This window comes from Hermetia illucens, chromosome 3 (genome assembly GCF_905115235.1).
Source record: "Hermetia illucens chromosome 3, iHerIll2.2.curated.20191125, whole genome shotgun sequence".
In the NCBI taxonomy this organism is placed as follows: Eukaryota; Metazoa; Arthropoda; class Insecta; order Diptera; family Stratiomyidae; genus Hermetia; species Hermetia illucens.
Window position 1 is genome coordinate 115,620,778 of NC_051851.1, and position 24,099 is coordinate 115,644,876.

At 39.0% G+C, this 24,099-nt stretch overlaps 2 protein-coding genes across 2 annotated transcripts; both read left to right on the forward strand.

Moving 5' to 3' along the window:
* The first annotated feature begins 3,805 nt into the window (after positions 1-3,805).
* On the forward strand, positions 3,806-6,301 carry LOC119652114. The gene is made up of 2 exons (XM_038056055.1): positions 3,806-4,184; positions 4,323-6,301. Exons 1-2 carry the CDS (start codon positions 3,806-3,808, stop codon positions 6,299-6,301), a joined length of 2,358 nt encoding a protein of 785 aa, XP_037911983.1.
* Positions 6,302-13,197: 6,896 nt separating this feature from the next.
* Positions 13,198-14,388, forward strand: LOC119652115. Its single transcript, XM_038056056.1, has one exon. It carries the CDS (start codon positions 13,198-13,200, stop codon positions 14,386-14,388), a length of 1,191 nt encoding a protein of 396 aa, XP_037911984.1.
* The last annotated feature ends 9,711 nt before the right edge of the window (positions 14,389-24,099 follow it).

The window sequence follows — 24,099 nt, forward strand, 5'->3', positions numbered from 1 at the left end:
TTTTCCTAGCATCACATAGCAAAAATGATCTCGAGCAACTTATCCAAAAATGAAATGATCGCCTCATCCAACACGGTCTCAGATTGAATTTAAACTAAACTGAATTTTTGACGATCGATCCCCATGAAACAGGCGCAATCAGCGGCAGTGATCTGCCCAGAACTGAGCGGTTTAAAACACCTCGGGTCAACGCTATCAGCCAATGGAGAACTGCGTTATGAAATTGCTTCACGCATTAACGCAACCTGGATGAAGTGGCGTTCCACAAACAAAATAATGAACGGCGTCTTGCGGTAATGGAGGCGAAGATATTGCGTTGGACTAGTGGCGTGACACCGTTTGATAACATCCGAACTGAGGATATCCGCGGTCATTATGGGGTTGCACCGATCGTGGAAAAGTTACGAAAGAGAGGTGTCTTCGATGGTATGGTCACGCAATTCGTGCTAACGAGAATTCACTTGTCAGGATTGGTCTGAACATCGAAGTCGATGATAAACGACCAAAAGGCAGGCCGAAACAACGGGGCTTGATACGCTTGATGGGGATTCAAAAGCCTCGAGATTGCACCCAGATCAGGCATTCAATAGAGGTAAATGGCGAAACTGATCACGGCGAGCCGACCCCGCTTGGGAATGGGACAAAGGCTGAAGAAAAAGAACAAGAATAATTTTAATTACCCATAAATTGGTGACGCCGAAAGTAGCAAAAAAGCAAAAACCATTCAAATTGGAAACAAACCAGCGGGAAGCAGAATTCTCAGATCAATCGCTCATGTCTTGAAGTGGAGAAAAATAAATTTATGGCCAATCAAAATTACTATATTATATTTTATTTATTTATTATGTTATTCCGAGTTATCACAATCTCGGCAGATGCCGGATTTTACCTAATACTAGCACTAAGTGTCTAGCATTTAGGCTCGGACGATCCTACCTACTTAAAAACTAAAGGTGGTGGTGGCCGGTGGTAGGTCAGTGGGAGAATCCGTCGTGTACTCCCCGCAACATCGAGCACGTATGCAGAATGGTGTACTTCTGCATGGTTTGAACCAGACTGTGCGCAAGTTCCAGGACATCAAGGGAAGTCGTGAGGAATTTAGGTACAATACCTGTAGCTGACAATATTATGGGAACTACAACCACCCGCTCGAGACGCCAAATTTCTTTGATTTCCCGAGCCAATGGCCCATAGTTCACCTTCTTCTCCACGTATTTCCGTTAAATGTTGCTATTATGGGGGATAGTGACTTCTATAATATACGCGGAGCGACCCGTCTTGTCAACTAACAGTACGTCAGGTTTGTTGTGTGCGGTATGGCGATCAGTCAGAACTTGCGGGTCCCAATACATGTTGTAGGCAGAACTATCAAGTACTGCTTGCGGCTCATATCGGTAAACCGGACATGTTCCAGTGATCAGCCCATGCTTATATGCAAGGTTTTTATGGATAACCTTACATACAGCATTATGCCTGGTGATGTATTGCACCGGTGCTATAACAGTACAGCCAGAAATGAGATGGTCCAACGTCTCTAACGCTGAACCACACATTCTGCACTGGTCGTTAGTAGTATAAATATGTATGTTCTAATCCACTTTCATATAAAAATCTTGCGGTTTTGAGACGGCATGTATGTTCGAATCCAGTTTCATATGAAAATGTTGTGGTTAGGGGCGGCCGGTTTGGCGCGTGCCGGGGGCGACTTTTAGGGAAGCGTAGTTCGTAGGGCGTCGTCCGCGAGGGTTCGGGGAACCTCGTTCCGGGCCGGGGCGGGTTTTGTTTAGGTATTGGTCGGTTCGTTGACCGTTGTTTTGAACTCCCTACAGTAGTATAAATATGTATGTTCTAATCCACTTTCATATAAAAATCTTGCGGTTTTGAGACGGCATGTATGTTCGAATCCAGTTTCATATGAAAATGTTGTGGTTAGGGGCGGCCGGTTTGGCGCGTGCCGGGGGCGACTTTTAGGGAAGCGTAGTTCGTAGGGCGTCGTCCGCGGGGGTTCGGGGAGCCTCGTTCCGGGGCGGGGCGGCGTGCGTTTTTGTTGTTGTTGGATGTCATGTGCGTATTGCTTGGGTGATGGGGAATTGCTTATCAGGTTGGCATATTTGGGAGCGTGTGAATATTAGATCGCAGGTGAATATGTAGTAAGTTTGAAAATGATGGTTTTTTCTAGATTTTAAATGTACTTGGCTGATTTTGTTGTTGTTGTTGTTGAGGTTGCTGATAAGAGGCGATCGTTTGGGTGCCATGTGCTAATTGTTTGGGTGACGGGAAATCGCTTATCAAGTTGATGTATATTAGGGACTGTGTGAATATTAAACCGCAGGTGAATATATTGTAAGTTTGAAAGTGATGGTTTTATAGATTAAAATGTACTCGGGCTGATTTTCTTGTGGTTACTGATAAGAGGTAATCGTTGGAGTACCATGTCCGTATTGCTTGGGGTGATGGAAATCGCTTATCAAATAAACTAATATAAATAGTTGAGTTACGTTAATTTCTAACGAATTCGCGCAAGTCAATACGGATGAACGAACTAGAAAAAAACTGATTGTGTGCTGCCGTCGGTATAAATTGGAATTTGCGTGTTAAGTTACGTGAAATTATAATAATAATAAAGATAAAAGTGATTTTGCGTGTGTGTGTCTGGCTGTGTTTGTGTTGCCCGCGCGTACAAAGTGTTTGTAGACAATAAAAACAAAAAACTGATTGATTGATTGATTGTTATCGGGGGGTTATAAAACTTTTTTTTTCGTAAAATTTATTAACTATTAACTAAATCTATTAACTATGTATTGTGAATTTTGTAAAATTGAGGTAGGGAGTTCGTCGTGGCAGTTTCATCTGCGAACAAATTCGCACAAGCGAAACGCGACCGAGGCAATTGATGCCAACCTGAAAAGAGTGAAAGGTTGTTTTGGTAACCGGATCGAAACCCTGGTATACGAAAACATGGACGAGGCTCTTTTGAATGCTACAGAGTTTTTAAAGAGGATGGAGGCTCCTTTGATGGAATACCTTCGTAGTGCGTTAGAGCAGCGCATGGCATTCAAATTTAATATTGAACTTTTCGCGGAGTTTATAAAAATAATGGATGAGGACAGTGAAAGTGTTGTGAGCATCAAGTCTTTCAATACCAAGATGCATGCAATATTAAGTGCTAATGAGATAGAGCCCGCGTTTAACAATATGACGGCTCAAATAGTGGAAAAAATGGAAGGGTTTCAGGAGAAGGACAGTGGATGGGCTTTATTGAGGTTAACGCATTGCGAATTAAACCTAAATGAGTTCAAACCACTGCGGGGAACGAATTTTATTCCATCCCCAAAGTATATAGCTCAAAAACGTGCATGTGTGAATGTAAGAAATAAAGATATTTATTGCTTCAAGTGGAGCATCATTTCTGCCCTATACCCCGTGAACACTCACTTGGAAAAAACATCATCATATGAAATCGATGATATCACAGATAGTGTAATAGTGCTAAAAAATGGACGAATTATAAACTTTTGGGGGCTTGATTTCCCCCTTAAAGTGAAAGACATTAGTGTGTTCGAGGAGCTGAATCCATCAATCAGCATCAATTTATTCGGGTATGATTCAGAAATGAAAAAGATTGTGGGTCCCTATCACCTGTCGAAGGAGGAAAAGGTGCACCACATCAACTTGCTGCTGCTGCAATTTGGAGAAAAAAACCACTACATTTGGATTAAAGATATGTCAAGGTAAGAGAATATAACAGATTAGTCTTTCTTTCAGAGCCTTTCATATATTTTATTATTATTATTATGTCACGAAAATGGTGTCCCCGGAGAAATCAACGTTGGAGTATAGACATTTCGAGAGACAAATAGATGTGCCTTTTGTAGTCTATGCAGATTTCGAATGTCTACTTCAAGATATTCAAAGTTGTCAGCCGGATCCAGCATCAGCGTCAACAACAACTCTTCAAGAGCATATACCGTGTGCTTTTGCTTACTATATTAAGTGTTGTTACGATTCTAATTTAGATAGGTTTAGAATATACAAGGGACCAGATTCTCCTAAAAAATTTATTAATTCGTTAGTATCTGATTTAAAATGGTTCTATATAAATCATATTCAGAAACCCAAATCGTCAAATACTTTGACTTTAGATGAGGAAAAAACGCAAAGAGAAGCAACTCTATGTTGCATTTGTAAGAAAACGCTGGATAGTGATAGAGTTCGCGAACATTGCCACTTTACCGGAAAGTATAGAGGTCCGGCTCATAGCTCATGCAATCTTTTGTTTCAGATTCCTAAATTCTTCCCAATTCTATTTCATAACTTTTCAGGGTATGATTGTCATTTGTTTGTCAAGGAGCTGGCAAGCATTGATGGAGATATTTCAATAATACCCATTAATAAGGAACTGTACGTGTCGCTTTCCAAAAAAATACCCCTTAATGATTCTGAAACCATTGAATTAAGATTTTTGGATTCGTTAAGATTCATGCATAGCAGTCTTGATGCACTCGTAAACAATCTGGCTCATAAAGATTTGAAAACTGTTTCAGGGGTATATGGAGATGGCGAAAAATTCAGTCTTCTTACGCGAAAGGGTGTGTTTCCTTATGAATATATAAACTCTTGGGATCGACTTAATGAAACTTCTCTACCATCTCGAGAGAAATTTTTCAATAAGATGTCAAACACTGAGTGCAAAGAAGCAGATTATCAACATGCGCTCAATGTTTGGAAGCAATTCAATTGTGGTGTTATGTGGGACTATTTGGAGTTGTATCTGAAAACAGATGTTTTGCTTCTAACAGATGTTTTTGAAAACTTTCGAAATGTTTGTAAAAATATATATGGACTTGATCCTTGTCAATATTATACGACTCCTGGCTTATCATGGGATGCCATGCTTAAAATTACATCCATAAAACTGGAGCTTCTCACAGATATCGAAATGCATCACTTTGTGAAAAGAGGAATTAGGGGGGGTATTACGCAATGTTCGCATCGCCATTCAACTGCAAATAATAAATATATGAAAAATTATAAAGAAGAGGATCCTTCCAAATATTTAATGTATGTAGATGCTAATAATCTATACGGATGGGCAATGTCACAGCCGCTTCCCTATGCTGAATTCAAGTGGGTTGAAAATATAGTTGATTTTGATGTTTTGAATATTGCAGCAGATTCGGATATTGGATACATATTGGAAGTTGATTTGGAGTATCCAATATCAAAACATGATGAGCACAATGATTTGCCATTATGTCCAGAAAATAAAATCCCGCATAATTCGAAAACTAACAAACTGATTGTGGATTTAACAGACAAGCAAAAATATGTTATCCACTATCGGAATCTGCAGCAATGCATTCAAAATGGTTTGAAACTGACTCGCATCTACAGGATTTTACAGTTTAAACAATCCAGTTGGTTGAAGGAATATATCGATTTAAATACCCATTACAGGAAAATGAGTAAAAATCCTTTCGAGAAAAATTTTTTCAAACTTTTGAATAATGCAGTTTATGGCAAAACCATGGAAAACGTTGACAAAAGAAAGGACGTAAAAATTGTTACCGATTGGGAGAGTCGAGGCAGACAGTCAGGCGCTCGAGTGCTTATTTCAAAACCCAATTTTCACAGCGCAGCTGTATTTACACCAAACATGGCAGCTATCCAAATGGATAGAGTATTTACTTGTTACGACAAACCAATTTACTTGGGATTTACTGTGCTTGATCTATCCAAACTGAAAATGTATGATTTTCACTATCATTATATGAAACCTAAGTATAATGATAAGCTCATTCTAAATTACATGGATACGGACAGTTTCATTTACACTATCGAAACGGAAGATGTGTACAAAGATATTTTGTCTGATATTGATACACAATTTGATACATCAGAATATGCTATCGATAATATATATAATATTCCTCAAAAAAATGCTAAAGTCTTGGGTTTGATGAAAGATGAAAATAATGGTAAAATAATGACAGAATTTATAGGATTAAGATCTAAAATGTATTCATTTAGCGTAGAAAATGACGGTTTTGTTAAAAAAGCCAAAGGAGTTAAGAAAATAATAATGGATGGTTTAAGTTTAGATGATTATCGTGATTGTCTATTTAGAAAAAAAATATTTAGAGGTAACATGTTTATATTTAGGTCTAAGATGCATAATTTGTATACAGAATGTATTAATAAAATTGCATTAAACTATTTAGATGATAAGCGATTCATAAGAGAGGACGGGGTTAGAACATATGCTTGGGGACATTTTAATATAAGAATGGATGTAAACTAGAATAAAATGATTCATATGATAATAATAAATAAATGTAGACTAGAAAAAAAAAGTTTTCTTTCTCTCTCTCTTTTTATGGAATAGGAGCAGCCGAAAGGGTAGGTAATTTCAATCGTTCAGAGCAGTATAAATAGATCTCATGATGGTAAATATACAATTAGTTGGTTTTCGAAAATCGATTGGAATAGAATGGAGTTTTTAGATATACTTCTTGTGTTAGGTTTTGGTGTGCCTTTTCTTTTAGGTAGCCCATTACCAGTGGTGAATCTTAATACCAACGAAAGTACAAACAATTTAGCGTTTAATCTCGTGCTACCTGATAACAATACAGCGCAAGTGACATTATCTTTTCGACTTATGACTGTTAGTACAGTTTCAACAGAAACGAACACGTCGTTTCAAAATGATGCCGATGTTGCTATTTCATCATCATCATGGCTGACGTCGACGTCAACAACAACAACAACAGAACCGTCTAGAAGATATGTTACAGTCGATGAAGCAATAGAAGGATTTCGGCAAGCTTTGATTAAGAAGGAAATGGAAATAGCTGGAATTATCGAGAGCGAAAATATTTTTTACAGGCACTTTAAATTAGAGTTCGATGATGACAAAATTTTAACAGTTCGATGTACATATGATAGCAACTATTCCATGCGCTCACTGAAAATCGCATGTTATGAATACCATGAGTTCGAAACCGAAAGAATACTCAGTAATGGCGAGGTTGAGTATATAAAAAAGGCAGATCCAGACTATAGGAGCAATATAGAATTTCTGGACTTGAAGAAAATGAAGCAAACCTATTCTATGAGTATTGCTTGAACCGCGAACCTGTGCACAACGAATTAAAAAATGGCGACGACGAATAAAAATAACAACGATGTGGACGACGACCTTCAACGTTCTATTGAGGAGTTGAAACAATTTTTTTGTACCAACAGATTGCTAATTCTTACGGAGCACTTTAACCAATTTATAAGAAGCTATACGTTTTTAAAACCATACGCTGAAATGTCGCAGAAAGTCAGCCAATTTGGAAAACATTACGTGAGCTGCCCGTGGACATATGACGATGCAAAATGCGGACCAGACACTTGTGAATGTTATAGTGTTCGTAGGAGAATAAATGAAATGAAAAACCTTGTTCAGTTTTACAAAAGATTAACTAATAAATAAATTTTATTCTTCAATCAAAATTACAGTGTTTCATTGTGAATCTTAATATATCATATCCTTGGTATTTATCCAGGAATTGTGTTTCGTTGAGAACCCTAGCCACTTCACAAACGCTTGGTTACCATTCCTTTTCAATATTTTTTCCACAAGATAAATTGACGGATGCTCAGCTTTCAATAGTTCAGGCTCATAAAAACCACCTTCAATTTTATTTCCTTCGTAATCTTCTAATAGATATGTAACGGGATTGGTAATACGAATTTCGCGAATCTTGAAAATTTCCGTGGTCCAATTGGGTGTGTAGCCCTTTTCAAATACATGCTTGTATTTACTGATTCGAACATGATCACCCACATTATATTTAAATGGACCCATCACCTTAATGTTGTTGTATACGGTAGACAGGAGTAATTTTTCATTGGAACTATTCACAGCAGACGGAGCCATTTTAATTGTTCGGTGTTTTTTATTATTGTAGGCGTCAACTATATCATCGACTTGATTGATCCACTTGTAGTTTCCATTCATACTAAACTCTTTCCACATCATATTCTTTAGGGTACGATTGAATCGTTCAACAATTGATGCCTTAAGTGGACTATACGTAGAATAATGGTTTATTTGATATTTTGTCATAACATTTTTAAAATGTTTGTTGTAGAATTCTTTTCCGTCGTCTGTTTGTAGGTTTTTAGGAATGCGTCCTCGTTGGAGAATCTGTTCAATTGCTATAGCAACTTCTTTACCCATTTTTGTTTTGATGGAAGCCGTCCACGCAAACTTGGAAAACGTGTCGATGATCGTAAGAAGGAAACGGAACCCCGTATTGTCGCTAACATATGCTCCCATTTCAACTAAATCGGCCTGCCACAAGTCATCCAACCCTTTAATTATGACTCGTCGTCGGTTAAAATTTTTTCGAGCTGACCTATGTAATTCGTTTACTACTTGCCGTTTGCTCATTTTAGAATGAACTGAATTTCGTAATATGATTGATGATTGTATTTGTTGTTGTTTTCAAGGTATGACTTTGAACTGTCATCATCATTATAGTTTTGTAAGTTCGTCGATTTCAAGTTGAATTTGTCTGTCTATATATTCTTTGAGTTTCTCAATGTTAATATCAACGTAGTTCTTTGTAGAAGCATCAGCATCCTCAACGGGTTCTCCAAGATTCTTGAGTTGTTTGAATTTGATGTTGTAATCACCGCTTTCCGTTTTATTAAATCCCGCACCATGCAAACCTTGTAGACCATCCTTACCCTGCCCTGCTGACCTATAGGACCTTGGGGACCTTGAGGACCCGGGGGTCCTTGAAGTCCTTGCAAACCACGTTTTCCTCCTCCAGTATCGTTTGAAAATCGACCAAATTTATCAACACCCATTTAATAAATGATGTGAGCTGCGTGTTTATTCTATTATTTGTGATTCTTTCAATTCTTCAATGATTGATATAATTTCATTGTTATGATTATTGTGACCGGCTTGCTGTGACGCAATGAGTAACCGCAATCGACTTACTAGTTCATTGGGATCATCCCAATATATATAGTCAATTTGTTTGTTAGACGTTTCCATTAAATTAGGGTTTTTGCATTTAATATTAGGGGTTCGTGTTAACCCTTTTCCTTCTTTTCTATTTAACAATTTAGAAATTATTCTTGTATATTTAAAGCTTCGATTTCCATTGATTTGACTGCTACTGTCATAAGAACGCCTGTGGGCATTAGAGTGTAGAAGAATACTTTTATAATTCTCTAAATCATCGTCGGAATATATTGTTTCATCTGGATACTTCATAAAAAGCAGTTCATATAAACCCCGACTTCCAATGTAAGATTTTTCATCTACAATTATATGATTATCATCGATTGCGAAATCTGAATTTCCTATTTTCCACTGATTTCCATTATTGTCATCCCTATATACCCCATAAATACTGTCAATTACAGATGGTTGATTTACATAGATATCTAAATATTGCTTAGCAATATCTGAAAAATGATTTTGCTTCAGGTATTCTCCCAGATATTCTTGTCCTTCCGGAGTGGCAACATATTGGCGAACAGCTTTTGTAGAAGAAGAAGAAGTGTTGGTGAGGTTAAGTTTCCGGTTAAACTTTGACTTAGGAGTTTCAAAAATGTGTTCATTTTCTTCATAGACACGATCTCTCTTTAATTCCTCATCTTTACATTTAATACGAGCTGATGAAGACTCTTCTTTGATCTTTGGTTTTTTTATGTCTTGTTCCTGCAATACTTTAGCTTTTTTAACAAATTCTTTGAGGGGTTCCGTGATGGGCTTAAATGTTTCTTCCAACTGAATCTCTGTTCCGGCTTTGTTAGCTTTCAGCTGTTGATATTTTTTCCTTATTGAATCGGTTGTCTTTACAATATCACTTAGCAACTGTTTGTCAAGCTTTGTTCTTTTCATTGTTTATGCAAACGGATGCAATCGGTCAAATTTCGAAATATATCTAAAATGTTTTGAAATATTCTTTCAATAGGTTCTAGTTTGATTTTGAACTGATTTTTGCAGCACCTAAATCGATTTGTTGTTTCTCTTTTGAATTGTTTGGAACTGTCCTCACTGTTGCTGCACTCAAACTGTATTGAACTGTTATCGAACTGTATTGAACAGCTATTGAGCTGCATCAAACTGGTCCTTTGAACTGAACTGCTTTGAACTGTTCGTGAACTGATTTTAACTGCTTTGAACTGCTCCTGGACTGCTTTGAACTGCTTCTGAACTGCTTTGAACTGCTTTGAACTGCTCTGAACTGCTCCTGAACTGCTCCTGAACTGCTTTGAACTGCTCCTGAACTGCTAAGTTGGTAATGATGCTTTTAATAGATGTGGGGTTCTTTCCATACTGTGGATTTGCTTTTATAGTATTATGAATATATCGAATCCCTTTCGATATCGACCCTTCTCTAAAGAACTGTCTTTATCAATTACACAGAATCCATATTTATCATTCCAACATTCAGCACAAATGGTTCTAAACTGTTCGAAAGTCATGTCGGTGTTTACGTGATCATTGTAAATGTGTCTTAAATTCATATCATCCTGTTTGAATATAATCAAAAAATTTGCGTTATCTCGAATAAGGTGTTTCGGTATTCTTGTATATGTTTGACACAGATAAAAGCTATCAATATTATGATGTCGTCCCATACAGAAATATGATCGAATATTCTCTTGTTTCTCGCTGGCAATATCATCGAAAATGAAAACAGAGTCAGATTTGGCTTCTTCAGGCGAAATCACTTCACTATTATTTGAGAAGCCCAATCCGGAAATAGCTTTAACAGCCTGCTTCAAATGTTCATATTTGGGTTGATGTAATGATTTCGAGTAGATGTAAATATTTTCAAATTTTATACCATTTGGATGCTTCAATAGAGAAAGCATAACGTTAGTTTTGCCGCAGTTATAAGGACCCGTAATAATACCCCGAATATTATTAGGCAATAAATTGCTGTGTTTAGCTATACAGCTTTCATTTGTAATGTCAGTGTTTTCCACCACCAACCTTTGTTGTTGTTGTATAAACCGCATTATCAGTGCAACTAAAGAACCAGACTGAAAGTAATTACGTTGTTGCAAAAAGTGTTATAGTCTGCGAGAGTTGTTGAACCGAGCAGGATTATACGCATACATAGACGCAAAGAGAACGGTCACTATAAAATGATTGATCATAAAAATAAATATACTAGTACAACACGAAAAGCGGTGAAAGGAAGAGGTGTGATTAATACCCTAATCAATAGACTTCCAATTGAACTGCATCTACCTGGTTATCAATACTGTGGTCCTGGTACAAAACTAAGCGAGCGGCTTGCTAGAGGTGATCCAGGAATAAACTTATTGGATCAAGCCTGTAAAGAGCATGACATTGGATATTCAAAATTTAAAGAAACGGCTGATCGTCATATATTAGATAAAATATTAGCTGAAAAGGCATGGCAACGAGTCAGATCAGCAGACGCAGGATTGTCAGAACGAGCTAACGCACTACTTGTAACCAACATGATGAAAGCTAAAGTAAAATTAGGAATGGGAATGAAGAATAAACCGAAATTTGGAACAATTGTTTCCAAAGTCCGAAGGATTGTCAAAAGAAAGAAACCCGACACAATGAAAGCGAGTATTAAAGTAGCCTTAGCTGCTGCAAAGAATATAACAAAGGGACGGAAGAAGACTCTCAAGACTCCAAGGATAATACCCATTCCTAAAGTTGGTGGAGTTCTACCTTTTCTAGTTCCTCTTTTCGCAGGATTATCTGCTATTGGTGCTTTATCAGGTGGAGCTGCGGGAATAGCGAAAGCTGTTAATGATGCTACCAATGCCAAAAAGACCTTAGAAGAAAAACAGCGTCATAACCAAAAAATGGAGGAGATAACATTAGGCCGAGGATTGCATTTAAAACCGTACAGAAAAGGATTAGGGTTGTTTTTGAATCCTGCTTCAAAAAACTTTTAAAAACGCTACCCAAGAGAGCATTAAATGAGAATGATTTAAAGAGATTCGCCAGATTCTTGTCAAACTTCAGAGGAGTTTTCATGCGAAATAATTTACCGAGGGGAGCTGCAAAGCAAAACGAATGTGGTATTGTAAATCTGGATAATATGCAGGGTTCTGGTACTCATTGGGTAGCATACAAAAAACAGAATCGATATGTGGAATACTTTGATAGTTTTGGAAATTTACCTCCACCGAAAGAGCTAATAGATTATCTAGGTTCTAATATAAAATACAACTACAATGCATATCAAAGCTACGACTCATATAACTGTGGACATTTATGTTTGAAATTTTTGTACAATCTTTTGTAAATATATATATAAATACTTTTAAAACTGAAAATCAATCATTGTTTTATATGCTGCCATGGCACTTACATTAACTCTAAGTGGAAATTCATCCATTCTTACAACTGAATATTTTCCACCAATCGATTTACAAGGTGGTTACGTATGCGGACTTGTTGATTTTCAAACATATAATTCTATACCTAACGTGGATGAAAAAAATAATTTATTTCACATTGGGAAGCACATTATAGAAATACCCATTGGATCGTACGAAATTGATGATATTGCCAACTATCTGTATAAAGAATTAGCGAAGATCAATGACAAAATAATTCTTTTAATACAGGCTAATAATAATACACTCAAAAGTGAAATAAAGTCAAATGCTCCAATTTACTTCAACGAAGAAAGATCCATTGGTCAATTGTTGGGATTCGCTAAACGAGAATTGAAAATCAATGAAAAACATACTTCTGATCTACCTGTGAGTATAAGTAAAGTGAACGTAATACGGATTGAGTGTAACATAGTTGGAAATTCTTACATCAACAATATTCCCTCACACACAATCCATGAATTTTCACCTGAAGTAGGACCAGGTTATAAAATAGTGGAGGTTCCTAGTAACGTCATTTATTTACCGGTAAGCCTTAAACGAATAAGCACGCTAACTCTTAAGCTGATTGATCAAAACGGAGATATAATAAACTTCAAAGGGGAAACAATAACGATTAGACTTCATTTGAAGCCCCAGGATGCTGCTATATAACGATGATAAATACCTGCCCGATAATGTAGATAGAACCAGTTCAATCAGAAAAATCGAACGAGCTAGACCGCGATTAACATTGCAAAATAAACAGTATCTAAAGTTATTGGGATTCAAATTGAAACAAAAATAATGAGCGATATCCTGAACGTTACACGTAAAATCAGTTTTGATAATAGTATATCAAAAATCGAATACCATAGCTACTCTCCATTCTTATCATCATACAACTCCAGTGATGAAATCCGAATACCCATACAACAACAGGATTTGTGTATTTTGCCGAGTCAGAGTTTCATTTACATTGAAGGCGCCTTAACTAAAACAGATGGAACAATATCAGCACTAGCTAAATTGACGAATAATAGCGTAGCTTTCCTATTTGATGAGATAAGATATGAACTGAATGGAGTAGAAATCGATCGAAACAAAAATGTGGGAATAACATCGACGTTAAAAAATTATGTATCACTTAATGAAAACGAAAGTAAAATGCTTTATAATGCCGCTTGGTCACCGAACGAATCTATCACACCGTCAAGTGGTTACTTCAACTTTTCTATTCCGCTAAGAAAACTTTTGGGATTTGCCGAGGACTACAAGAAAATTATTGTAAACGAGCTAATTTTGGTTCGCACAAGAAGCGATGAAAATGCATTTATTTCATCCACTGATAATGTACACATCAAAATTTTTAAACTACAGTGGAAGGTGCCCCATGTTAATCCCGATGGCGCTGAAAAATTGTCAATGTTGAAATATATTGAATCGGGACATCCGATTCAAATAAGCTTTCGAAATTGGGAACTGTACGAATATCCAGTTCTACCCACAACAGCAGATCATGTGTGGAATGTGAAAACCACAGGTCAACTCGAAAAACCTCGATATGTTCTTTTAGCTTTACAGACAAATCGAAAAAATCTCAAAGACAAAGATGCCAGCAAATTTGATCACTGTGATTTAACAAATATCAAAATACATTTAAACTCCGAATCGTATCCTTATGACGATATGAATATTAAATTTTCCCGTGATCGATTCGCTCTTCTCTATGATATGTACTGCAATTTTCAACAATCTTATTACGGTGTACAACCTCAGCCACTACTTTCACGAAGCGAATATAAGGAATCTGCACCAATTATAGTAATTGATTGTTCACGTCAAAATGAATCCATGAAATCTGGCTCAGTGGACATAAGGTTAGACATGAAAACATCTGTAGATGTGCCTGCCTTAACAACAGCTTACTGCTTGCTCCTACATGATCGTGTGATAGAGTACAACCCACTTACTTCTTCAGTTCAAAAACTTGTATAAAAACTATGGAAACTATAAATGTAAATCCAGTATCACGTTTACATTCTGCACGCAAGCAAACTGCACCATTTCATCACCATGACGACGATTTTCGTTATCGATATGCAAGGATTTAGAGGATGCAACAATACTTTCATCATCAAAGAGTTAGCTGTCGTAAATGTAAACGAAAATTTTCATCGACACTTTATACTGAAACCTCCCTTCAGTTTTTCAACACTATCAAGAGAGCTGCAATCCCAGGCACACTGGGTATACGAAAATCATCATGGATTGAAATGGGAAGGTGGACTAACAACATTTTGGGAAGTGAAAGAATATTTACTTCTAAACATGAAAAATACAACCATCTACGTCAAAGGAACAGAGAAGAAAAAATGGCTGGATGATTTGCTGGGAAATATTGCACTAGTATTCAATGTGGAAGATCATAGCTGTCCGAATCTAAAATCACTGAAACAAAATTATCCCGACATGTTACGCTGTAATGCCCACAGCGGATGTTGCGCGCTACAAAACGCATTCCTTCTGAAAAAATTTATAACTCAAAATAATAATCAAATGTAATAAAAAGAAGTTTTCATTGTAAATAATAAATTTTGTTTTTTTTCTTTATTGTAAGTAATTTTTCTGTGAATAATAATAAATGTTCACATCTAAATCTACATTTTCATGGTTTATTATTATATATGAAGATGGAATTCCAAGTTTTTGGAATTGGCCGCACCGCTGCAACTCAAGGACAACTTCCCTGTATTGAAGTCGTCCAACACATTATCGCTACATTTACTATAGCGCGATGGTAAAAATAGCCGCATAGTACCCTCCAAATCCACGACGATAGTCTGTCCATATCTATAGAAAAAGCAATGAAAAAAAGAACTTGTTAGCAGAAGAAGAAAAGTTTAATTTTAAATTCTAACTTACCGTGTTTCCATTCTCTCGCCTCCAGTGATGTGGTACCGCTTTCCCACTTCCAACTCTGACGTTTTAATATAAATGAGCGGCTTGCAGCCCAATAATTCGTTAATCGAATCCATCCTCTACGGCAACTTTTCACTTATAACAAAATCTTTTCACAAATTCCACTATTTATATTAATTTGTCATCCAAACAATTAGCACATGGCACCCAAACGATCGCCTCTTATCAGCAACCTCAGCAACAACAACAACAAAATCAGCCAAGTACATTTAAAATCTAGAAAAAACCATCATTTTCAAACTTACTACATATTCACCTGCGGTCTAATATTCACACGCTCCCAAATATGCCAACCTGATAAGCAATTCCCCATCACCCAAGCAATACGCACATGACATCCAACAACAACAAAAACGCAAAGAGCTCCCCAGTACACAGCCATCTGTTCGACAAATGGCTGCCAAAGACAATTCACGTGTTAACCGTGCATTGCCTTCGACTTCCATTCATCGATCCGCTCTTGGTCCGACTTCACCCCACTCAGAGGATTAGAAAGATCGATCCTTCAAGTTAAGTAGAGTCAGTCCACAGTCTGCCTTACAGACAACCGCATGCAAGGGACTCGCCTGCTCTTTGCTGTAAAAATAAGCGCGCAGTGAGTCGACTTGGCGATGATGTTGTGCCGCCACGTCAACCACGCCCCTACCTCCGATGTCACGAGGCAGGTTCATCCGCTCCACGGCAGACTTTGGGTGATGCATTCGGAATGTGGACATAGTTGTCCGTATCCGCCGCTGGACGTTTTCCAGGTCGGTCTTCGTCCACGGAAATATTCCGAATGCATAAGCCAGTGAAGGGATCAGATCACCAACTCGAGCATGGGTTCCTTGCAGAATTCCTAGGTACTTGTAGAAGTCTGTCTCGGTCATAGCTTCGATGTGGAGGTCACCAATGCTATGTCCGGCATGCGGATCGTGATGACCTTTGCGGATGGCTTGGATTCGACACTTGTCTATTCCAAACTCCATCCGAATATCACGGCTGAACATGTCTATCATTCGCAACAGACTTCTAAGATGGTTGTCAGTACCAGCATACAGCTGGATGTCATCTAGGTACATCAAGTGTGTCAGTTCGCACTTAGCACGTAGGCCATACTTTATTGCAAAACCATGCTCTCTAGCATCATTCAGTAGCCATGAAAGGAGGTTCAGTGCCATACAAAACCAAAGGGGACGCAACGAATCCCCCTGGAAGATGCTCCTCCGTATACGGATGGGCTCTGAGGTATTAGCACCCTCAGATGTACGCACCGATAAGGTGGTATGCCACCCTTCCATGACTGTCGCCAAAAACTTTATTAGTTTTGGATCAATGCGATACAGATCTAGGATGTCTATTAGCCAGGTGTGCGGAACGCTATCAAAAGCCTTGGCATAATCGATATAGCAACTGAAGAGGTTTCTTTGGCCTCTAGTTGCTTGTCCTACAACTACCAAGTCGATAATGAGTTGCTCTTTGCAACCCGTTGACCCAACTCGGCAGCCCTTCTGCTCCTCGGACAGAATGTTGTTGGTCTCGAGGTGCGCATTGATCCTTCCACTAATAATGGACGTGATGAATTTGTAGAGGGTTGGTAAGCAAGTGATCGGTCTTATGTCTGCGAGGTCCTGCACCGTGTCCTTCTTGAGGATAAGGTAGGTAATCCCCGCAGTGAGGAAAGGTGGAAATTCCTCCGGCCGACTCATGACCTCATTTATACTGCGTGCCAACCGACTGTGTACGTTGGTAAATTTCTTATACCAGAAATTCTGCACCCGATCCAGACCTGGGCCCCTCCAGTTCTTCGAGCTGTTTATGGCTCGTCGAACTTCCTCTTCGGTAACATCCGCGAAATTCATGCCAAGTGTATTGGCATGGCGGGTGCCTTCGGCGGTGATCCACTCAGCATGCTCAGCATGCTGGGCAGGTAACCCCCAAAGTCCACCCCAATACTCTTTCGCTTCGGTCATCGAGAACTGTATTGTCTGGGCGCTCTGTTGGGATTCGTTGAGAGATCTGAAAAAACTCCGCTGGTTCCTCGCGTATGTTGCATTCTGGACACGTCTGGAATAACTTTCGCCATACCGTCGTAACCGACTGCATATGACAGAAGGTTTCTGTTTTAGTTTGTCCAGAATTTCAACAACGGGTGTCTCACAGGGGTTGGCATAGTTCCGGTAAACCCTCTGCACTTTATTTCTCACCCGTCGGCTGGCATTGCCAGTGCTGATCTGAATCAGTCTAGCAATGTCCTGTCTTAGTGAGTCTCGCCGACGTTCCAGACGAATTTTCCATGGTGGATCTCTTTTGTCACTCAAACCAATAACGCGAAAGCGAATCTTCTGACCGTGCAATCTGATAGCTGCAACTACACCACAATACACAAGTGATTGTAAAGAGAACCATTTCTAAGTCATAAAAATTAAAATACATAATTCTGCATAATAAAATGCAATACGTCAAAAGAAAGTAGATATTTCAATATATAATGGAAAAACGTATTTTAATAACGTAGTAACAGAAGAAGACTGCATACCGAGTAATGTTGCATTCTTAAAGGACGCAAGCACGCGTGGAGACTTATCACGAACTCCGGCGAGCGGAAAACCTACTTCACAGACAGAAAAAGGAAGCCTGGGAGAATCAAAAGGTCTGTGAACTCGAAAAGTACAGGAAGCAACCATACCAGACGCGGAAGTTTTACCAACAAGTCAACAGGATGAAGCCTTACATACCTCGATGCTCATCCTGCCGAGAGAAAGAGGGAAATTTGATTTCGAATAGAACGGGCATATTGGAGCCATGGGTTGAGTATTTTGATGAACTACTGAACAACCAGAACATCGGCGAGATGGAGGTCAGGCCAACTGAAGACGACGGACAAATACTGCCACCACCAAGTATAGAAGAAAAAGTCCGTGTAATTCATTGACTTAAAATCATAAGTCGCCAGGAGCCGATGGAATTACAGCCGAATTGGTTAAACATGGAGGCGACCAATTACACCAAGTGGTTCATCAACTTGTGCTCAAGGTGTGGACACAGAATCATTGCCTGACAACTGGCAACGATGCATTATCTGTCCCATACATAAAAAGGGAGATGTCACACAGTGCAGCAACTATACAGGTATCACGTTGCTGAGTACCATCTATAAGATATTCTCCGCTATCTTGCTAGGCCGGATAGTCCCATACACTCAGAAGATAAGATTTTCTCTCTTCGGCAAGCGATGGAAAAACTACTTAGTGGTATTTAGTGGTATTTACATATTTTTTCGCTTGTATTCATTAATTTTTATGTATCGAAAAGAGAACAGAATAAAACATTTAGAATTACAAAATGTTTGCTGTTTACTAGTAACCTTAACATATATATATATAAAACTGCTTGCTTGCACTGCATACTATCTTTTGTTGCTGACTGTATGTACATACAACTGTCCCTGAAAAAAATCGTGTGGCAGACAGAGGATCAACCGGTTTTAAAGAAGTTCTGCTTTCCATAAAACCTTAACAAAGCATGAAAGACGGGCAAGAAATGAATATTAAGAAAAATCCACAACTCTGGTCATTCTCGAGGAGTAGTTGGTCAGTTATCATGAAAAAAATTTAAATAAATTCTGTTTGACCAATTTATATCGTCGAAATTTCATGAGCTTTTATACTGATTCCTGAGAATCAATCAATCAAAGTAATGGAATATTTGAGTGGATAAATTACTTGCAGTTCTATTTTCCACTCGATTTGAGGAAGCTTTAGCAAACACCATAACCTTTCTCCACATTTTGCCGTGTGTCCCTTTGAAAGACAATTACAGTGTTTTCGTATTGAATTATACATCACATATCTGAACCGCTTTATTCCCCTCTTCTACAAAAAATACCCAATTTACATCCTCCTTCATCTTGAGGAGAACTTCCAATATTTTTCTCCACATTTCTTGCAACGAATGAAACGTTATCCTTTTCCAAACATTGTTTCAGTCAGGGGCAGTAAGCAACGTTCTCCTCAAATCGAGATCGCGCAACCGCAGGTTCTTATTATAATGTAAAACAACGATTTCCAAAGGTTCCTCTCCTTTTGTTATCACGGAGGACTGGAGGAGTTATGTTACCCTCTGAATAATATGTTCGTATAGCGACAACCAGTTCCTATATGCTGTCTTTTGCCACGTGTTTAATGTTTACACAACGACCCCCAGCCGCTTAGCATTAGTTCCAGCCTCGAACCTTACTCCAAATTTCCGTATGAGAGACTACTTATGTAAATTAAAAGTTGTTCAGGAATGATAAGGTTTAGCCTAATTCTGAAAACTTCCCATTCTACACGGAAGACTCTATTGGATTTCCTTTACTTTCTCTTTCGAATTCGAATTTTACGCCAGTTGTGTGTACCTCGTCTGCCAGGATGACACCATCATTCAGAATAGGGCTTAGTCAAGCATAATTTTGACGAAGGATTTCTATCAAGTGTTGACTGAGTCTCATCAGGTATATTGGGGCCTGTTGAAAGTGAAAACGAATTCAGGAAAGTATTCGAATGGCAAGTGTTTGCGGTGACTCGTTCCTAATGGAAAGGCTTGAGGTTTAGCTCGAATTAGGGATTACAACGGGAGCAAATGGTTCGAATTTAGAAAATGGTAGTTTAAATGGTCTCTGTATCTTTTATATATAATTTGATGACATAACTCGGATAGTATTGGTCAGGATTTAAGTCATGTTCCAGAATATGTTTGTATATTGGGGACATATCCCAGTAATTTAGTTGGATTGGAGACCGAATTTAAACTATGCCATCAAAAATGGGACAATCGCTTTAATTTATTGAGTTAATGGTGTGATTTTTTTGATCAAATTTTACAAGTTGGTCAGAGACTATTACCTGTTAAATTTATTGGAGGCTAAGGAAGATGAGCATCCCATTTCTGAACGACTATGTATTTTTATGCCCTGGGTAAAGGTTAAATCTTCGAAGTTTTCTAATCGGCAATAAAATCCAGGAATAGTGAGCCCTTGTGTAGGCTTCTGGTATTTGCCGATGCATTGCAAAAGGATAGTTACCTCTAATAGCATTACCCAATATTTTCGAATGACTTTGATTCGAATTTCGTATACCAAAAGGATAAGCAACAAACTCAGAGAAATACTGCTGTTGTAAGTAAGTAAATATAACTATTAACCAATAAGCCTACATACAGGAGATTCGTCTCTCGACGCGTTTCTTAATGTGTAAGCTATCCCACTCCCACACTATTGCCACTCCCGCCTTTCAGTAACATCGCGTACGTAAGTTGTTTGAAATAGTACCAGGCCAGCTACTCCGGTGATACGGCGCAGCCCAGTATTCACCAAGGGTTGGATCTTTCGAAGGGCAGCGGTGGTACTTTCCACGTATTATTCCCGTATAACCACACAGAAAGAACACTAGCACAGAACACTTAATTTTGGTGTTAAGATAACATGCATTTGCAGATTTTAGACAAGCCAGCGACGTCATCAGCGTAGTCGCAGTGTTTGAGGAAAATGTCAGTCAGTTGAAGAACGTCACCAACAGCAAGAAGAAATAATATCGGAGACAATATGCAAACTTAGCGAACTCCGTTTTGGAGCTCTCCAACCCTGTGAGAAGTGGCGGACGCAACATGCAAGCGGAAGAAAGCGGCCACCGAATGGTGATCTCTTTCGGGGCCGATATCAGCGCCTTTCTTGTTACACATATCCAGGGGACTTGTTATGATTGTTTGATTGTTAGTATGGTGTAGGTCAGTTAAAACCCAATCGACGTTATGGCAGGCTCTGTTTTCGAAAAATGTGACACTAATGACGAGGGGTCACCAAGCCGGGTAAGCGGTACATCAACCGAGATACTTGGCTTTGGAATGATGATGTTGAAATGAAGGTCCGTGAAAAGAAACGCCTCTACCACAAATTTCTCGACGATAAAACGCCTGCTAATTGGCAAATTTATAAGAATGCCAACCGGGAAGCAAAGAAAGCGGTCGCTGTCACCCGAGCGAACCATTTCAAAAATCTTTACGATAAACTGGACACTCGGGATGGCGAGAGAGATCTGTATCGACTTGCTAAAAGCCGTGATCAACGCACACAGGATATGGAACACTTCTGTTGTGTTAATGGCAAGAACGGTACTTTGCTTACCAACTGTCGAGCCGCAACGGATAGATGGCGAGAATACTTCGAGCAGATTTCAACTGAAGAATTTGCTCATCCTCCACTTCCACAATCATTGCCGACATTTGGAGCAGTTCCACCAGTCAGCACAACTGAAGTCGAGGAGGCAATAAAACAAATGAAATCGGGGAAAGCAACAGGACCTGACGACATCGCATCTGAGCTCTGGAAAGCGAAGAGCTGGGACCCAACATTGTGGCTCAGTGAATTCTTTAACCGGGTTATTCAGGAAGGAAGAACACCATCTGACTGGCAAGAAAGTACCACTGTTCCAATATGGAAAAAGAAAGGTAGTCCAGCAGAATGTTCAAATTACCGCCCGATCCGGTTACTATCCCATACCATGAAAATTTTTGAACGCATTCTTGACAACCGTATTCGCGAAATCGTTGAAATCAAGTCGGATTTATCAAGAACTGCGGAACTACTGACGCAATACACGCTGCGCGGTTACTCATGGAGAAACACCGTGAGAAGCATCGCCCTCTTTACATTGCATTTCTGGATCTAGAGAAAGCGTTTGACCGTGTACCATACGAACTCATCTGGTATGCTTTACGACAACACTTCGTGCCAGAAGAACTCGGGCGCTGGGTTCAATTGCTCTACCACGATCCGAAAAGTAAAGTTCGAAGTATGGCGGGTGTATCAAAACCGCTTCGTGTCTCTGTCGGAGTTCATCAAGGAAGTGCCCTCTCACCACTCCTCACACGGGATATCCAACGTCCAGTGCCCTACATACTGCTTTATGCAGATGATGTTTTCCTAGCATCTGATAGCAAAAATGATCTCGAGCAACTTGTTCAAAAATGGAATGATCGCCTCATGCAACACGGTCTCAGATTGAATTTAAAGAAAACTGAATTTTTGACGACCGATCCCCATGAAACAGGGACAATCACTGTCAGCGGCAGTGATCTGCCCAGAACTGAGCGATTTAAATACCTCGGGTCAACGCTATCAACCAATGGAGAGCTGCGTTATGAAATTGCTTCACGCATTAACGCAACCTGGATGAAGTGGCGTTCCACAACTGGTGTCCTTTGTGATCGATGTATCAACGAACGTCTCAAATCTAAAATTTACCGCAATGTCGTCCGTCCAGTCGCTCTCTATGGTTCTGAGTGTTGGCCGACCATAAAAGAGAATGAACGGCGTCTTGCGGTAATGGAGACGAAGATGCTACGTTGGACTAGTGGCGTCACACGTTTAGATCACATCCGAAATGAGGATATCCGCGATCGTTATGGGGTTGCACCGATCGTGGAAAAGTTGCGAGAGAGGCGTCTTCGATAGTATGGTCACGCAATTCGTGCAAACGAGAATTCACTTGCCAAGATTGGTCTGAACATCGAAGTCGATGGTAAACGACCAAAAGGCAGACCTAAGCAACGGTGGCTTGATACGCTGGATGGGGATTTGAAAGCCTCGAGATTGCACCCAGATCAGGCATTCGATAGAGCCAAATGGCGAAGCCGATCACGACGAGCCGACCCCGCTTGTGAACGGGACAAAGGCTGAAGAAAAAGAAGAAGAATGACGAGGTGGTGGAAGCTGTAGAAATCCACAAATCTCCAATTATTATCGTTACAATTGCTAAAAACGTGTTTGCCCATCACATGTTCGACCAAGATGTTTCCAGAGCCCACCTTGGCATTCAGATCCCCCATCACGATCACAATGTAACCATTAAGAAGCCTCCCCTGAACTTCGTGTAATTGCTCATAGAAAGCATGCTTCTCCACTATATCGAAATTCGTCGTTTGTGCATAGTATTGTACACTAGTGATGCTCCTTAATCTGAACCTGAAATTATTGAGAATAACTCTTGTTTCATTTCAAATTTGCACTTTTCAGTTACAAAAGCTACATATAGCTTACTAGTTGAACTCGACAGACTCTGTTCTGCCGGTGTATAATTGTAAAAACTGCGGATTTTCTCAGGGTACTGGAAGAAGTGAACTAATCTAATGATACATTCTTTTTAAACAAATATTTATTATTTGATTCCAACCATACATTGGAAGCTTCAAATACATCTCAAATCTTAAAAACTAGTTAATTATTTACATAATTGCATGCCAAAATGGAAATTTTATGTTTTAGCATTACTGATACATTTGTCTTTATGGGAGTGTGAAATTAACCACATTTTAAAATATTCATTGTCCCAAACGATGCCATTTGAAGTATGCATTGTATTTCCGAATATGCTGTAAAAAGTATTTGCATTCTTGAGTAACTTCAGCAAGATGAGTTAGAAATGGCCCTGCCAGTGGAACAACTAATGCCACACATTTCTTACTGAAATTTGAAAGCGTGACAATAAAAGCACAATATAACTACTACGGCGTGGAGCTCATTCTTCTCATATTCTAACAGCTCTTGAAGTAGAGGCTCTGATTCCCCCTATTTCGGGTCGTTTCGTTCTTCAGATATTTCAGTAGCTCTAACTAATCACAGTCACTGCCATTATTCATTATGATGGCTAGGAGCAAGTTACAACAACGTGGATATATATGTATATATATACACTAATTTTTATTATAACC

What these genes read in the sequence shown, in the direction of transcription:
- LOC119652114 (XM_038056055.1), top strand. Translation starts at nt 3,806, where the DNA reads ATGGTGTCCCCGGAGAAATCAACGTTGGAGTATAGACATTTCGAGAGA. An exon ending in AGCAACTCTATGTTGCATTT is followed by an intron (nt 4,185 to 4,322) that starts GTAAGAAAACGC and finishes ATAACTTTTCAG; the next exon opens with GGTATGATTGTCATTTGTTT.
- LOC119652115 (XM_038056056.1), top strand. Translation starts at nt 13,198, where the DNA reads ATGAGCGATATCCTGAACGTTACACGTAAAATCAGTTTTGATAATAGT.